Source organism: Vulpes vulpes, chromosome 2 (assembly GCF_048418805.1).
Source record: "Vulpes vulpes isolate BD-2025 chromosome 2, VulVul3, whole genome shotgun sequence".
Taxonomy (NCBI): domain Eukaryota; kingdom Metazoa; phylum Chordata; class Mammalia; order Carnivora; family Canidae; genus Vulpes; species Vulpes vulpes.
The window spans coordinates 88,221,669-88,235,991 of record NC_132781.1 but is presented as its reverse complement, the minus strand read 5'-3'; the positions used below and the strand labels follow the sequence as shown (position 1 = coordinate 88,235,991).

Here is a 14,323-nt window from a genome sequence, read left to right as displayed (position 1 = left end):
TTGATGGACTCTTGTCTCACATTTAGATCTCTCATCCATTTTGAGTTTATCTTTGTGTATGGTGAAAGAGAGTGGTCTAGTTTCATTCCTCTGCATGTGGATGTCCAATTTTCCCAGCACCATTTATTGAAGGGACTGTCTTTCTTCCAGTGGATAGTCTTTCCTCCTTTATTGAATATTAGTTGACTATAAAGTTGAGGGTCCAAACTAGTTAAATTCTGAATTGATTTCTGCCTTCTAGCTTTGAAGGAGATAGGGTTATATTCCTTCTAAAACAATGTTTTTTCTGTTATATTCCTATATCTCTTAAGCCATAAGAAGTCAAAGAATGAAGTGAGTTTGATCCAGGAACTGAAATTTAAAAAATTCTAAACTTTGCTTTGCCTCTCTGGGAAATTTGCTCTTAATAGAATACAAATTTATGAACTGGTATGTTAGCATCAATACAATATGCTTGGACAGTGTGAAAGAAGCCTCCCTAAGATTTTAATCTCAGTAAGATTTTTAAAAGTCCAGGAAGACGAAAGGATCAACCTCATATTTTGGAATAACTTCAAATTTATAGGAAAGTTGTAGTGATACAAGATTATAGGATTTTCACAGCTCACTAAGGGAATCTTAGATACTTTCATTCTCACATCCTCATAATACTTGACACAGGATATTGAAATAGGGGACATGCTTTGTTTCCTCTCAGTTTTGTTTTGTTTTAGAGTATCTAGAAATGATAATGGTGTATACGTTGGTAATGTTGATACAGATGAGAGTCTGTAAGACATCAGGTCTTTGAGGGTCTTGGTTATGTCTCTAGAACACTTTCGCTTGTCCTGTTTCTCTCCTGTTTCCACCACACTCATCCTTCCCCTTCATTCTGTCACTCATCAGGTGGCACAAATAAAGTGTCACTTGTGAAATGTAATAATAGTCTGTACAAATACAGGATAGCTGACAGGTGGAATTGCTTCCCTGGTGCCTCCGTAAGTCATTTTGAAAACTGCAGTTTCCTTGATGAGACATACAAGTGAAGGGGTCACTGAACCAGTGTTAGGATTTGTCCTAGAGAATTCATGGCATGTTGTCAGGGAGCATTGCTGTGTTTGAAACCATGATCTTTTGTATGCGCTGTTAGGATCTTATCTGTAGACGGCACAAATTCTTGACCACGGTTTCCTGGTTTTCATTGCTTAGACACTGCTGGATGGGTGAAAAGAGCTGTTCTTAGATGCCCTCAACCTGTGACTTCCCAGGTCCTTTGTTGTCATTTTCTAGGGGTAGAGGATTCACTACTGTTGCTTATGTGAGCTGGACAGGTACCCTCTTTACTGTGTCATCTTATTTTTTACTTCTCACTCTCTTGACCTCAGTTTCAACTTTATCATCTTGCTTAGGGACTTCTGGAGTAGAGAAAGCAAAGGAAAAACAGGAGGTCTGAGAAGGAGCAAGAACTTTGCAAGAAAAGCTCTTTAGAAAGCCAACTCTCTACCCCTTGCCCTTTGAGCAGAGGTTCCCACCCTGTTCTTTTACTTTATAGAAATATTGTTACACATATGTATATTATATAAAGTTTTATGTGTTACATGTGTTAGGTAGTTATAGAGAAGCATGTGTAACTTTTACATGTATATATGTATATATTTAACTTTTTTGAAAGATTTCAAACTTCTAAAAGTTGTAATAATAATAGTACAAAAAATTCCCATATACCTTTTATCCAGATTCTACTCATCCTCTGATCATTATCCTATATATTTTCTCTGAATTGTTTGGGAATTACCTGCATCACTCCCTTTAAAGTACAGTATTAAGAAATATTTTACTGTGTATTTCCTAAGAACAAGGGTATTCTCTGTGTAACTACAATATTGTTATCAAAATCAAGGATTAAACATTGGTACAGTTCTTTTTAATTGTCTATAATGCAGCTATGTTAAAGTGGCCTCATCATGTCCTGTGTAGCCTGTTTTCCTCTGGTACTGCTCTCAATCCAGGATCACACATGACACTTAGTTGGTGTGCCCCTCAGTGCCCTTTAATCTGGAGAGATCCTCAGCCTTTCCGTGTATTTCATGACACTAACATTGTTCAAGAATACAGGGCTAGGTGTTTTTTGTTTGGTTTTTAAAAGATTTATTCATTGGGATGGGGGCAGAGGGAGAGAATCTTCTAGCAGACTCCCCACTCAGCATGGAGCCCAATGCAGGGCTTGATCTCACAGCCATGGGATCATGACCTAAGCTGAAACCAAGAGTCAGACGCTTAACTGACTGAGCCACCCAGGCACCCCATTTTTTTTTTTAACAGAATGTTTCCTGTTTTGGATTTGTCTGAAGGAACTGGGAGAACATTTACAGCCTGAATGGAATGCTCCTTGCGCTGCTTTGTGTTTCAAATCTGGAGACACGATATTCTTCTGACTTCATTGGCAATGTTGATTTTGATCACCCTGCAAGGTGCCGTCCAAATTCTCTACCCCGTATTTAAAAGCATTTCCCCTGCCAACTAATAAGCAGTCTATGGACTGTGCAAACAAATACCCTGCATCTTACCTCCAACCCCAGATTTAGCATCTATTGATCATTCTTGCTTAAACCAATATTTATATTTTGAATGCAGAATGCTAACTTCCCAGCCCTTTGGCAGTCATCATTCTGCCCTTAGGGGAAACCCTTTCTTCCCATCCACCCATCCTACCATCCATCCATCTTTAGTATGGACTTACGGATTTCTGTTTTATCAGTGATTTATAGTTGTTCCTGTGCTTAATTGTTTTGATACTCACATTTCCCTAGATTTGTCTAATGGCAGTCTTTTCAAACTGGCTCTGTGTTCTTGTGGTATGCCTCTCTCTCTCTCTCTCTCTCTCTCTCTCTCTCTCTCTCTCCCTCTCTCTCTCCCTCTCCCTCTCCCTATCCCTATCCCTCTCCCTCTTTCTTTTTTAGCACTCTCTTGCTTTTTAGCATAGTAGGATATTACAGGCTCACCTTGTACCTCCCTAGGTCAGCCCTGGGATCAGCCATTTCTCTGATTTTTTTTCTTTCTTTCTTTCTTTCTTTCTTTCTTTCTTTCTTTCTTTCTTGTCTTTCTTTCTTGTCTTTCTTTCTTGTCTTTCTTTCTTTTCTTTCTTTCTTTTCTTTCTTTTCTTTCTTTTCTTTTTTTTTTTTTCAGTGACAAGCAGTGGTAGAAACCCAGACCTAGAGTTCAGGTGTACTCATCGCTGCTGGGGTGTCAGTTCAGTGCTCCTAGCTGGCCCATTCAGCAAACATAACTAGTAAATTAATAACTAGAAATTGTTAATTTGCACTGATACAGTAAAAATTTCCAGTTCTAGTCTGTCCCATCAGGTTTTTTCTTAGTTTTGGTTTTTAACTATTTTTATTTTTAAAAAATAGCTTTGTTGAGATAATTTACATACCATAAAATTCACCTTTTTAAAGTATACAACTTAATGGTTTTTAGTATAGTCATGGAGTTGTGCAGCTATTACCACAGTCAATTTTAGAACGTACTCATTACCCCAAAAAGAAATCTTGTATTCATTAACAGTCACTCTGTGTTCTTCATCACCACCACCACCACCCCCACTCCTGGCAGCTACTACTCTGCTTGCTGCCTCTATAGATTTGTCTGTTTTGGACATTTCATATAAATCTAATCCTACAATATAGCCTTTTATGATGGACTTCTTTCACTTAGCATGTTTTCAGGGTGCATCCATACTGCAGTGTATTCCTTTTTATGGCAAATACTATTATGGCAAATACTAGTTCATCATCTAGCTTGGCCACATTTTATTTATCCATTCGTCAGTTGATAGACATTTGGGTTGTTCCACCTTTTGACTGTTAGGAATAATGCTGCTATGAACATTCTTGTACAAGTTTTTGTGTAGTGATATATTTTCATTTCTCTTGGGCATATACCTAGGAGTAGAATTACTGGAATATACATTCTGTATTTAGCATTTTGAGGAATTGCCAAAACGTTTTCCAAAGTAGCTGGTCTTTGGCTATTAATGTTGCATCTTCAGTCCAATGAATTCAGTTTTAAACTCTCATCAACAATAAGCTACTTGTGTCTTCAAATCACAACTCTTATTTTTTCTTTTCTTCCTTTTTATTTTTTAAACTTTTAGGGATCCCTGGGTGGCGCAGCGGTTTAGCGCCTGCCTTTGGCCCAGGGCGCGATCCTGGAGGCCCGGGATCGAATCCCACGTCGGGCTCCCGGTGCATGGAGCCTGTTTCTCCCTCTGCCTGTGTCTCTGCCTCTCTCTCTCTCTCTGACTATCATAAATAAAATAAAAAAAAAAAAAAAAAAAAAACTTTTACCAAAAGAAGAAATGATCTTCTGGAACCAGAAATGTTTTACCTATATAACTATGACTGCATTCATTGAGAATTTTGAAGGGATATTGCTTAAGAACAAGATGGTGTAGCAAGAATACTTTACTAGGAGTCAGGTGGCCAGAATTCTTATTGTTCTGAAAAATCTCCACTTTGTGATGCCTGGTTCCTGGTGACTTGATCAAGTGCTTTGATTCTGTCACCCTTAAAGAGAAGTGCTGTTGGCTTACCTTCTGGAACTACCTCGCAGGATCATTATGAATGGCAGTGGAGATGATGTATGTGGACCTTTGAACATTTGTATTGTGCATATTTGAGCTTCTGTGACAGTTTCCTAATTAGAAGAGGGAGCTCAAAGGAAGTAGGAAAGAAACTTGAGTTTCTTACATTCTGAGGCAGGTTTAACCTATTTTTGAGTCTTTCTGTAGATTAAAAAATTTAAGGCCTACATTGAATAAGCGTCCACCCTACTTTACCCTCAGGATTCTGGAATTTGCTCATTTCCCGCCCCACTCTATCCCAAAAAATATAGCCTGGACTGTATATGCCATTGCATTTAAGAAATGTAGTAATGGAGGGACACCTGGGTGGCTCAGTGGTTGAGCGTCTGCCTTGAGCTTAGGTTGTGATCCTGGAGTCCTGGAATCAGGTCCTGCATCAAGCTCCCTGCATGGAGCCTGCTTCTCCCTCTGCCTATGTCTCTGCCTCTCTGTGTGTCTCTCATGAATAAATAAAGAAAATCTCTTTAAAAAATTAAGTAATGGAAAAATGTTATTTGGAAAGTGAACTGTTTCTTCTGTAGCTGCCGAAAGAGCTGAGGCATAAACCCTGTGCTAGTTGCTGTACCAGAAGCCTCCTCAGGGGGTGGAACCGCACACCCTCAGTGCTACCAGGAAAACCTCTCCACCTCACATAATGCCAGGCCTAAAAGATTATATTTCTGGATTTTGCCTCACAACCAGAAATTTAATGAGAAAAAGTACTTCTCGATGTAGAGTTGGTGCACTGAGCCGTTATAAAACCAACATTAGACCTGGGATTGAAGTGTATTAATGAATGTAATTATTTTGTAGTGACAGCATGCATGATTCACAGAGCAAAATTTGACCTCAGTCTTGGCATTTGCCCAGTTTATGTTCTTGAAATCCAGTGTTGGTTTATTTTCTACTTTCATAAATTAATGATTTTGTCCTCCTCTGTTCTTAATTCCATGGATATTTGCTTTTTCTTTTAGTTCTTTAGTCTTTCAGAACTTAAAGTCTTTCCCTGCTATAACAAATTGATCCTGCAAAAAGCTGTTCAGTCTCCCTTTTTCTTCCCATGGAATATTAGTTTGTTAATATCGTGAAATAAAGATGAGGTATCTTCCGTTTGTTTTGTTCTTTTGTCATTTTGTCTGAGGCCTGTGGTGGTATTGGAGGATGCTGGTGGAGCTCTTCTCTCTCATAGCTCTGCTCTGAGCTTGAGTGCTTCTGCTTTCATAGATAAGTGCCCTCGGTTTGTATGGACTTGGGACCTGCACAGAATCTCCGTATTGGCTATGTGACTTGGACAAAGATACTTTCTTAATCTATTGAGGGAACTACCACACTTGCCTTCATGGTTTCGTGAGACTGCATACCATGAGTGTTGCAGGTGCTGGCAGTAGGCAACCCAGCCTCTTTTTCCTCCTCTCCTGTGCTCTTCCCACATGTATTTTATACAAATCAGACCTTTAGCTAATGCTTAATAAAGAAATACTTGTACAAATTTCATTTCTCTGTGCTTTGGGAAACTATCCCTCTCCATGCAGATCAGCATGGTTTGCTCTCCTTGGGATCCCCCCCCCAAAAAAGAGGGAACTTTCGTTTTTGGAGATTTTATCATTTTTTTTCAAACTTTTACAACTTTTTTCCTCTACTAATATTACCTCATATTTTCTAATGTTTAATTTTTATTTGATACTAACAAACCCTAAGAAATAGTAGGTCAGTTTTGTCCAACCATTGAAAATGGGAAGTTAAAGCACAGAGATTAGGTGTTTAAGTGACTTAATAATATTCGTTGAACATGTCCATGTGCTCAGCACTCCAAGTGTTATCTTGGGCTAGCCCTCACAGCACCACAATGAGGGGTGGGTCAACTCTCCATATTTTACAGATGAAGACACTGAAGTTTGGGGAGGTAAAGCATTATGGGAACCTTATAATTTATTGCCCAAACCAGGACACTATTAAGTGTGAAAAGGGATGCTGTTATTGGTTATTCAAGGACAACAGGGGCAAACTAAGAGTGTCCCCAGCAAGCCAGGGCTTGTTATCATCCTACTTACCTAACTTGCCCAAGGTTACACAACTGATCAGTGGCAGAACTATATGCTGAACTCTATTACTTCAAACTTCAGCCATAATCTTGTTTCATCTGAACTGGAGTGTCTCATTCACATGAGCTGGTTCCTAGCAGGACCACAAGAGAACCAGGACTTTGGGTCCTGTGCTCATGTCATTGTTATTTCTCTCTCCAATGGCAAGGGCCAGGAGCTCCTGTTTGCCAGGTTGTTAATACATGGCACTCTCCTTCTTGCTGTTGGTAGGAAGGCATGAACTTTGGAGTCAGACAAATGTGTTCACAAATGTGAACTCTGGTGTCTTAGATTTGACCTCAGAAATAGTACTTAATTTCTCTGACCTCCTTGACTTATCTGCAAAATGAGAATTCTGGAGGGTTTTGTGAGCTGTAAGTGAACACATATAAAATATCCAGAATGCTGTTGGCTTTTATTTGGTGACCGTTAAATAAAATTTGTTACTGGCATCATGTCAGCATTTAATTATGTCAAAGTGTAATATATGTGGAAGGAAGAAGGGAGTGGTGACCTGGGGAGATGAAGAGCTGATGAGTGTCCCGGCCCTGCAGTGGAGAACCTCTGAATCATTTAAGCAGGGTGGAGGGGGGTGGGGTGGGGTGGGGGTAATTTGGCTTTGTAAGAAGACCACAGCATCAGAGGAAGACTGGTTTGGAGAGGAATGAGCCTAAGCTTTTATAGTAATACAGTGAGAAGTGATGGAGGCCATTCATTTACCAGTTAGTGGCTGGAGGGATGTAGAGGAAAATACTTTTGAAATGTGTTTAGCAGGTAGGTTCAATAGTACTTGATGCAAGGAGAGCAAAGGAAAGACAGAATATTCAAGAATATTTTGTGTATTTTTTTGTTTTAAGCCATTATAATTGAATGGAAGAAGAGATTAGTGTGCTGTTTGAGGACAGGCACTGTGAGGAACATTTAGGTGGAGAGCTTGGAAGAGAGGTGGGGCCAAAGAGGAGAGATTTGGGATTCAAAGGAGAGCAGAAGGATGTTGAGCTAATGGGTCCCCAGGAGGACTGCATACAGGAGAAGAAAAGACTGTCACCTTCCAGGGAGTACTGAGAAGTTCAGTCCACAAACAGGGACTGAGTAGTCAGAGAGATAGAGGGAAACTAGGAGAGAGCTAGGGATGGAAAGGACTCATCACAGTAGCTTGGAGTTCTCTGTGAATGGGTGTATTGCATGTGAAGGGTGAGCCGACTTCTAGAAAATGTGAAGAAGCGGAGTCATTTACTAGCCCTGGCCTGGAGAATGTTAGATCTTCCCCTGGAGGTGAGGGAAGCAGTACTCCAGGTACCTTCCTTTGACAAGGAGGAAGCAGCAGTAAGGTGAGTGGTTGCTACCTGATGGTCTATGGGTTCTGTGTGATGTATGCTGCCCATGGAAGGTCAGAGTGATCTGAGAAGGCAGGGGGTTCAAGTAGTTGGGAGAAGGATTTCTGGTCATTTGGAGTGTTCAGTGACAAGTCTTATCCCTGTACCCTCATTTCTCTTTGTCCTGCCCTTGGATTGCGTGTGTGTGTGCGGTTGTGTGGTTGTGTGGTTGTGTGTGTGTATCTACATGTCTTTGTATCTGACAGACATCTAATTGGAATTATAGGAAGGGATAATCTCGGTATTTGGGACACATGATAATTCCTCCATGAAAGCGTCTTAAATGTACAGTCCAACAATTGTGTGTTAATGGATCTGGGTGTAAATAATTATTTTATACTGTAGGCATCACGTGAATAGCTGGACTTAATGACGTTCACTCAGTTCTAAAGTTTTATTCCACATATTTATTACTTAATTTGTAAAATGTACACAATTTCAAAGATAGAAACTTTTATTTTCTTAAAATATTTTGAATAATAGTTTAGAGCATTTATTTCCTTAAAATCCATCATTGGACTTCTCATTAATTGGACTGTTCTCTGCTCCCTGTCCAAGCCATTCATGGTTGACATTCACCAAGACTACTGTCTGTCTAAGCCAGTGCACCTGTCCTTTTCCAGTCGGATACTACCCTAGGTGTATTTTGTTCTGTATACTTCTCATATGTAAAACAGACATTAGCATAAAAAAGTATTCTTATCACTTTTTTTACATGTTTAGTATACTTTTTATTTTACAAGTACTGTTAGAATACTTCCCTTGTGCTGGCACTGCTAGCACCCTTAATGAATATTAACTCATCTGCTCCTCATATGACCCTGTCATCTCTGTGGTAGACAGGGAGGTGACGTGCAGACAGGGAGGCTGAGTAACTTGCCCAGCTCTTAGTCATGGCTGAATCCGCTTCACACCTGCAACACCATCTTCCTCAGTACTGTTACCAATGCATCAGATGGCCATGTTCTTCTTCTTCTTTTTTTTTTTTTTTTTTTTTTTTGCCATGTTCTTTATGCAGAAACACTGAAACCTAACTGGGAGGTTTTAGCTTTGCCAGACACACACATGTACAAGCCTCTGGATTTTCTAGAACCATGGGACAACTAAATCAATGTACTATTATGTTATATAGTCTTAAAACTGGCGTACCATGTGCTTATTCAAAATATTGAACAAATGAGAACATGCTTTTCTGTGAATGTGCGTGCATGTGTCTCTGATGCTTCAGAGGCAGGGCCAGAGTTTCAAGCTGTCCGTGTTGCAGGACACACATTGGTGCCTGTTGAGAGGTGTTGGGGCCTGGGCTGGCTGTCCCTTCCCTCTGCTACATGGAACCATTCAAAACAGAAACCAAAGCAGGAGAGCAACACTGGAATCAAGAGCTTTTCTGCTACAGGATTCTGATTATTTGAGCCTTTTTAGTGATGTAGATTTCAGATCCAGAGAAGTTTACATTCTCTGAATCTTGTAGTTCTGACATTAAACAAGTGACTTAACACCCAAATACTGTTTTAGAGTGATGCACTCTGTGACTAAAAATCTGTATAACTTAATACCAAGGATTTGTATTTTGTTTAGAACCTGTTGTATAATATGAAAGCTTAGTTGGTGTTCCCTTGGCAAATTGAGGGCTTTGGCACACCAGCCCTGAGTGCTGGGAGGCTGCCACCCTTCTAATAATCCTCTGACCCTTAGGGATTGTGTGTGCCCAGGGTACACCTATGTAGCTGTGGGCTCACGGAGGGAGTTTCTTAGACTGTGAAGGGATGTAGATTATGTTCACTTGTGTGTGTTCCTCATCTCCTTTCCTGGACTCCCATGCCCATGTTTTCTTAGGTTTAGTTCCCATCACATTTCAATCCTGAGAAATTTGTATCAGAGGGAATAATTGAAACCACAGGAAATAGAAGTGAATTAGAATTGTCATTTTGCTGCATTGTTGGGATTAAACCATGTCTCTAAAAATTCATTAACACATCAATTAATTACTGAATTTTTGTTTTAAATATAGTGTCTATTGAGATTTTGTTTGTAGTAGATTTTGCACCCATGGAGAAACTTTCATTAAGACCTTCAAAAGCTTGCCACCTGAATTAATAGCTATCTTATGTTTTGAGTTTTAGTGTTTTGTGTGACATATATGATTGCTATAAGAGCTGAAGAAAAGAAAAAAATATTTTTAGTGCCTTTGGATTGTCTTAATGAGAATGTTGTGATTGATTTGATAGATGTGAAAATGCCATCTAAAATTGACTTTCAAATTATAACTTGAACTTTGCAAGTTTTCTTTGTGCCCTTTCCTTACACAGGCACAGAACAGTGAGAGTTTAAGAAGGAAAGCCCAAGAACTGAATTTCCTGACTTTGGTTATTTCCTTCTGACCCACATGCTATTTATAAACCAGTGCTAGGGAGGATTAGAATGTTTCAGTAGTGCGGTGCCCTCTAGCCATGATCTAAGGAACTGGGTACTTAAAATAGTGACTTACATTTTTATTTAGTTTTGAGGGGAGATTCTGTTTATTAACATCCTTTTTGTATTTCTCAGGCTACCGCCTATTTTCATAACTTAATTTAGAGGAAACCTTTTTAAACAAGTATATTTTAAAGTGTGGAATGGGGCATTTGGTCTCTATTTAAGGCTTCCTTTACATTAGTAAAGTGTAAACACTGAGGATTTTGTTGCAAGTGTGCAGTTGAGGCAGGCAATTTTTATTAGCCTTAAAGAGATCATTTGGATTAGTTGCTGAAAATGCCACTTAGATGGTCAACATAGCACCAGGTAAATGGAAGCTTGTTTGGGTGATTTTATTTTATTTTTTTTTCCCCTAACTTGCTTTTGAATAAGAATTATCCGGAGCAATGTCTACTAATCATATCGCCCACATATTGCGAAAAATCTACTTAGTATTCAATTAGATGTCATCAGTGCATAATATAAATTCTGTATTCTTTACCAGTACCTTTCAAAAGTAGTTCTCAGTTCTCAGGTGCCTCAGAGAGCTCAACATTTATACATTTGTGAAAGAACCAGTCATAAGATGGAGCAGGCACTACCTGAAGGTCATCCAGGGATTGTATTTTCAAAATTATCAGATAGTCTTCCTCTTTAAAATGTATTTTGCCCCTAGCAAAGCAATACTTTTGTCTTTATAACTTCGCCTCCTGAAATTCAAGCTGATTAACCAGGAGATCTAAATATACATTACTTTTGTCTTTATAACTTCGCCTCCTGAAATTCAAGCTGATTAACCAGGAGATCTAAATTTACATTGGCTGCATTTTCCATGGCCTCCAAATCAGCTGTACCTCAGGGATAGGGAGAATGGGTACAGTTGTCTCTTGCCTTCATTTTGATGCATAAAACCAAGATGCTGCCTTAATAAGGGGCTTTCACTGGTGTAACAAGGAGTGTACTTCTTGTTTCACACAGGCCCCAGGCTGGGTGATTTGTGTGGACTCTGCAAGGAGGAGTGCTGTTCTCCCAGGGAAGGAGGTTTGGGACTAGCAGTGCTGGTGACTTGTACATGTAGGAGGGATTTCATTGTATGAAGAAAGTGTGTTTGTACTGTTCTTACAGGTAGTATTAAAATTTCTTGTGTAAGACATTTTTCCTATGTGGTGTGATCCCAAGTTTAAGGGGATGGTGTTTCTTGGAAGAATTTTGAGTCCCATTTAATTGTTCTTGTCTTATTGCCCTTGTTTTCTAGCATCCTCCAGGACAAATAGCGAGGAAATACAGCTCCTGCTCCACTATTTTCCTAGATGATAGCACAGTCAGTCAACCAAACCTCAAGTATACAATTAAATGGTGGGTATATGCATTTTTGCCTAACTGAATGCTTTTTCTGTTCCTTAACCTGACAGCTAACTGGTTGGTTGTGGGGTCTGGGTGGTAAGATTGGGCTGGAGGAGGCCATTGACTATTGAGGAAATCTCTTTAAAATGTGATTTTGGTTTAAATGTGAAGTGTTCAAATATTTATGCACATTACCATTTACATAAAACGCCAAATTTAAAAATTATTTTAAATGTAGATGAAAACATTATTTGATTTCTATGCATATTTTCTACCTTCCCACTTTTTATTAAAGCCATCCTAGAATTACTCTACTAATATTTTACCTTTGAAATAAGGCAGGGCTTCTGTGGTCCCATTTAAGACCCAGGGCTACCGTAGGAAGCAGGCCTGACAGGGAAAATGTGTTTGCCTAGAATCAGGAGATCTGAGCTCTGATCTTGGCTCTCTCAACAACAGGGAAGGTTTGGGGTAAGACCCTTCTCTTTGGAACTTTGTTTTAAGGTGGGGTTTATAGGGGGAAGAGGGGTCTTTGGATAAAATCCTTTCCTTTTTGGGCTTTAGTTTCCTTAATTTAAAATGGAAGGTAGGAGAGAAGAAACACTTTTTTTTTGAAATGTTCCCATTAGCGTTGTGATAATAATGGCCTTTGACAGAGATCACAGAAAATGTGATGTGCTATATGTGTTCAAGAAATTACACATTTAACAGCAGTCTAAGTTCATGTATGATGTATATGTTTAAATTTCTAAATAGGAAATAGTCTTTCATTTCAGTGGGCCATGTTTTCAGGCTTAGGAGCCCTCTTCTGAGTATGACCATATGTGACAATAAATCACAGTCTTGGTCAGGCAGCAGGGACTGGATCAGTCTTCTCTGGACAGCATCCACTCCTGGACAGCATCCACTCCCGGGGCGAGATGGAAGATGGCCCACTTGAGGGAAGCTGCCTTCTCTCCTGAACAGTTGCACGTTTTCTAAAATCTAAATAGAAATGTAGCTTCTTCCCTTATTATTGTGGCATTTAAGGGCTTGATAAATGACAGGGGGACATCGACCCAGACAGTCCATGTTTAGAGCTCAGAAGAGGTTTGCATGTTATTGCTCTACATAACCTTGACTGAGCCACTTCCTGCCTTTGGGCCATAGTTTACTGCCACAAAATAGGAAGTACAGTACCTCTTGGAAGTATTTCCTAGAGTAAATCATTAGTAATTGTGGAGAGGAGTGGAAAGCGCTGAAGATATATATACCATGCGGCTGTTGACATCTGCACAAGTTCCAGGGACCCCAGAAAGAAAGCTGCTAACTTCTCTTTAATCCTGGGATTCTCTTCAGCAGGAAGGGAGGGCAAGTGGAGCAGAGGGCACCTTTGCTTTCAGGGCCAGCCAGAGCTCTTGGGCTTTACAAATGGATCCGACTCAGTCGCTCAACACTTCACCCTTGGATAACTTAAAATTGCCACTGGTTGTGACATAGACATTTAGGAGCCTGATGGGAAAACTGGTTAACACTTTGATATTTCAGTGTCACCTAAGTTTATAAATGTGCTGCTGTGCAAATCAGTGGTTCCAAGCCCTGGCTACACCCTGAGTCCTCTGGGAGCTGGAAGGCATGCTGATGTTTGATGTCCTGCCCTACAGATCTGGTGTCTGGATTTTTGACACCCTCCCTAGGAGAGTCTAGTAGGCAGCCAAAGGTGACAACTCCTGGTGTAAGTTGACACTTCTTCTCCCCTTCCCCATCAGAGTTCATGTGAAACTTTTTTATTATTTATTTATTTATTTATTTATTTATTTATTTATTTATTTATTTATTTAATTTATGATAGTCACAGAGAGAGAGAGAGAGGCAGAGACACAGGCGGAGGAAGAAGCAGGCTCCATGCACCGGGAGCCTGACGTGGGACTCGATCCCGGGTCTCCAGGATCGCGCCCTGGGCCAAAGGCAGGCGCCAAACCGCTGCGCCACCCAGGGATCCCCATGTGAAACTTTTAAATTATAGGTTAATACATGGAGGAAAAAGCTGAAAAGCTGGCCCAGTTAACGAGTAGACTATTGAAACAAAACATTCAGTGTAGATACTATGACTTACCTGATCTGAAAGACACTTTCTTTGTGCCACCTGAAATTCCTTCAGTCAGTGGTTCATTTATTTTAAGAAGTGCCCTCTTTTTAAAAATGTGTATTTTGAGCCTGGTAGCATGGTAGACCCTAACTAAAGTAGTACCATCAGAATCCTTCCCTGTAAATGCCTGTATCTCACACTTGGCTGGGTTATAATCAAGGAGCCAAGGAGTAAGGAATATTTCAAGATGTTAGCAGGCTGGGTGAGCTTTAGCCAGGGTTTATGATGGTGTAAGGGGAAGGGGATACTCGGAAGAAGCTAAATCCGGGTGCCCTTCTGTTCTTAAGTTGTGCTAAAACTTACCCTCTGCCTATCAAAAGGAAACTCCTGGTCTCCTTTT

The 14,323-nt window shown here is 39.9% G+C and overlaps 1 protein-coding gene across 7 annotated transcripts in view; it reads left to right on the top strand.

Moving 5' to 3' along the window:
- CCNY (cyclin Y) overlaps positions 1 to 14,323 on the top strand; it is a 235,079-nt gene that overhangs the window by 173,224 nt on the left and 47,532 nt on the right. For all 7 annotated transcript variants that reach the window (XM_026000812.2, XM_072749172.1, XM_072749173.1 and 4 more), the window contains one exon: positions 11,767 to 11,867. In XM_026000812.2, coding sequence (XP_025856597.1) covers positions 11,767 to 11,867 — 101 coding nt within the window. The remainder of the gene's footprint in view (positions 1 to 11,766; positions 11,868 to 14,323) is intronic.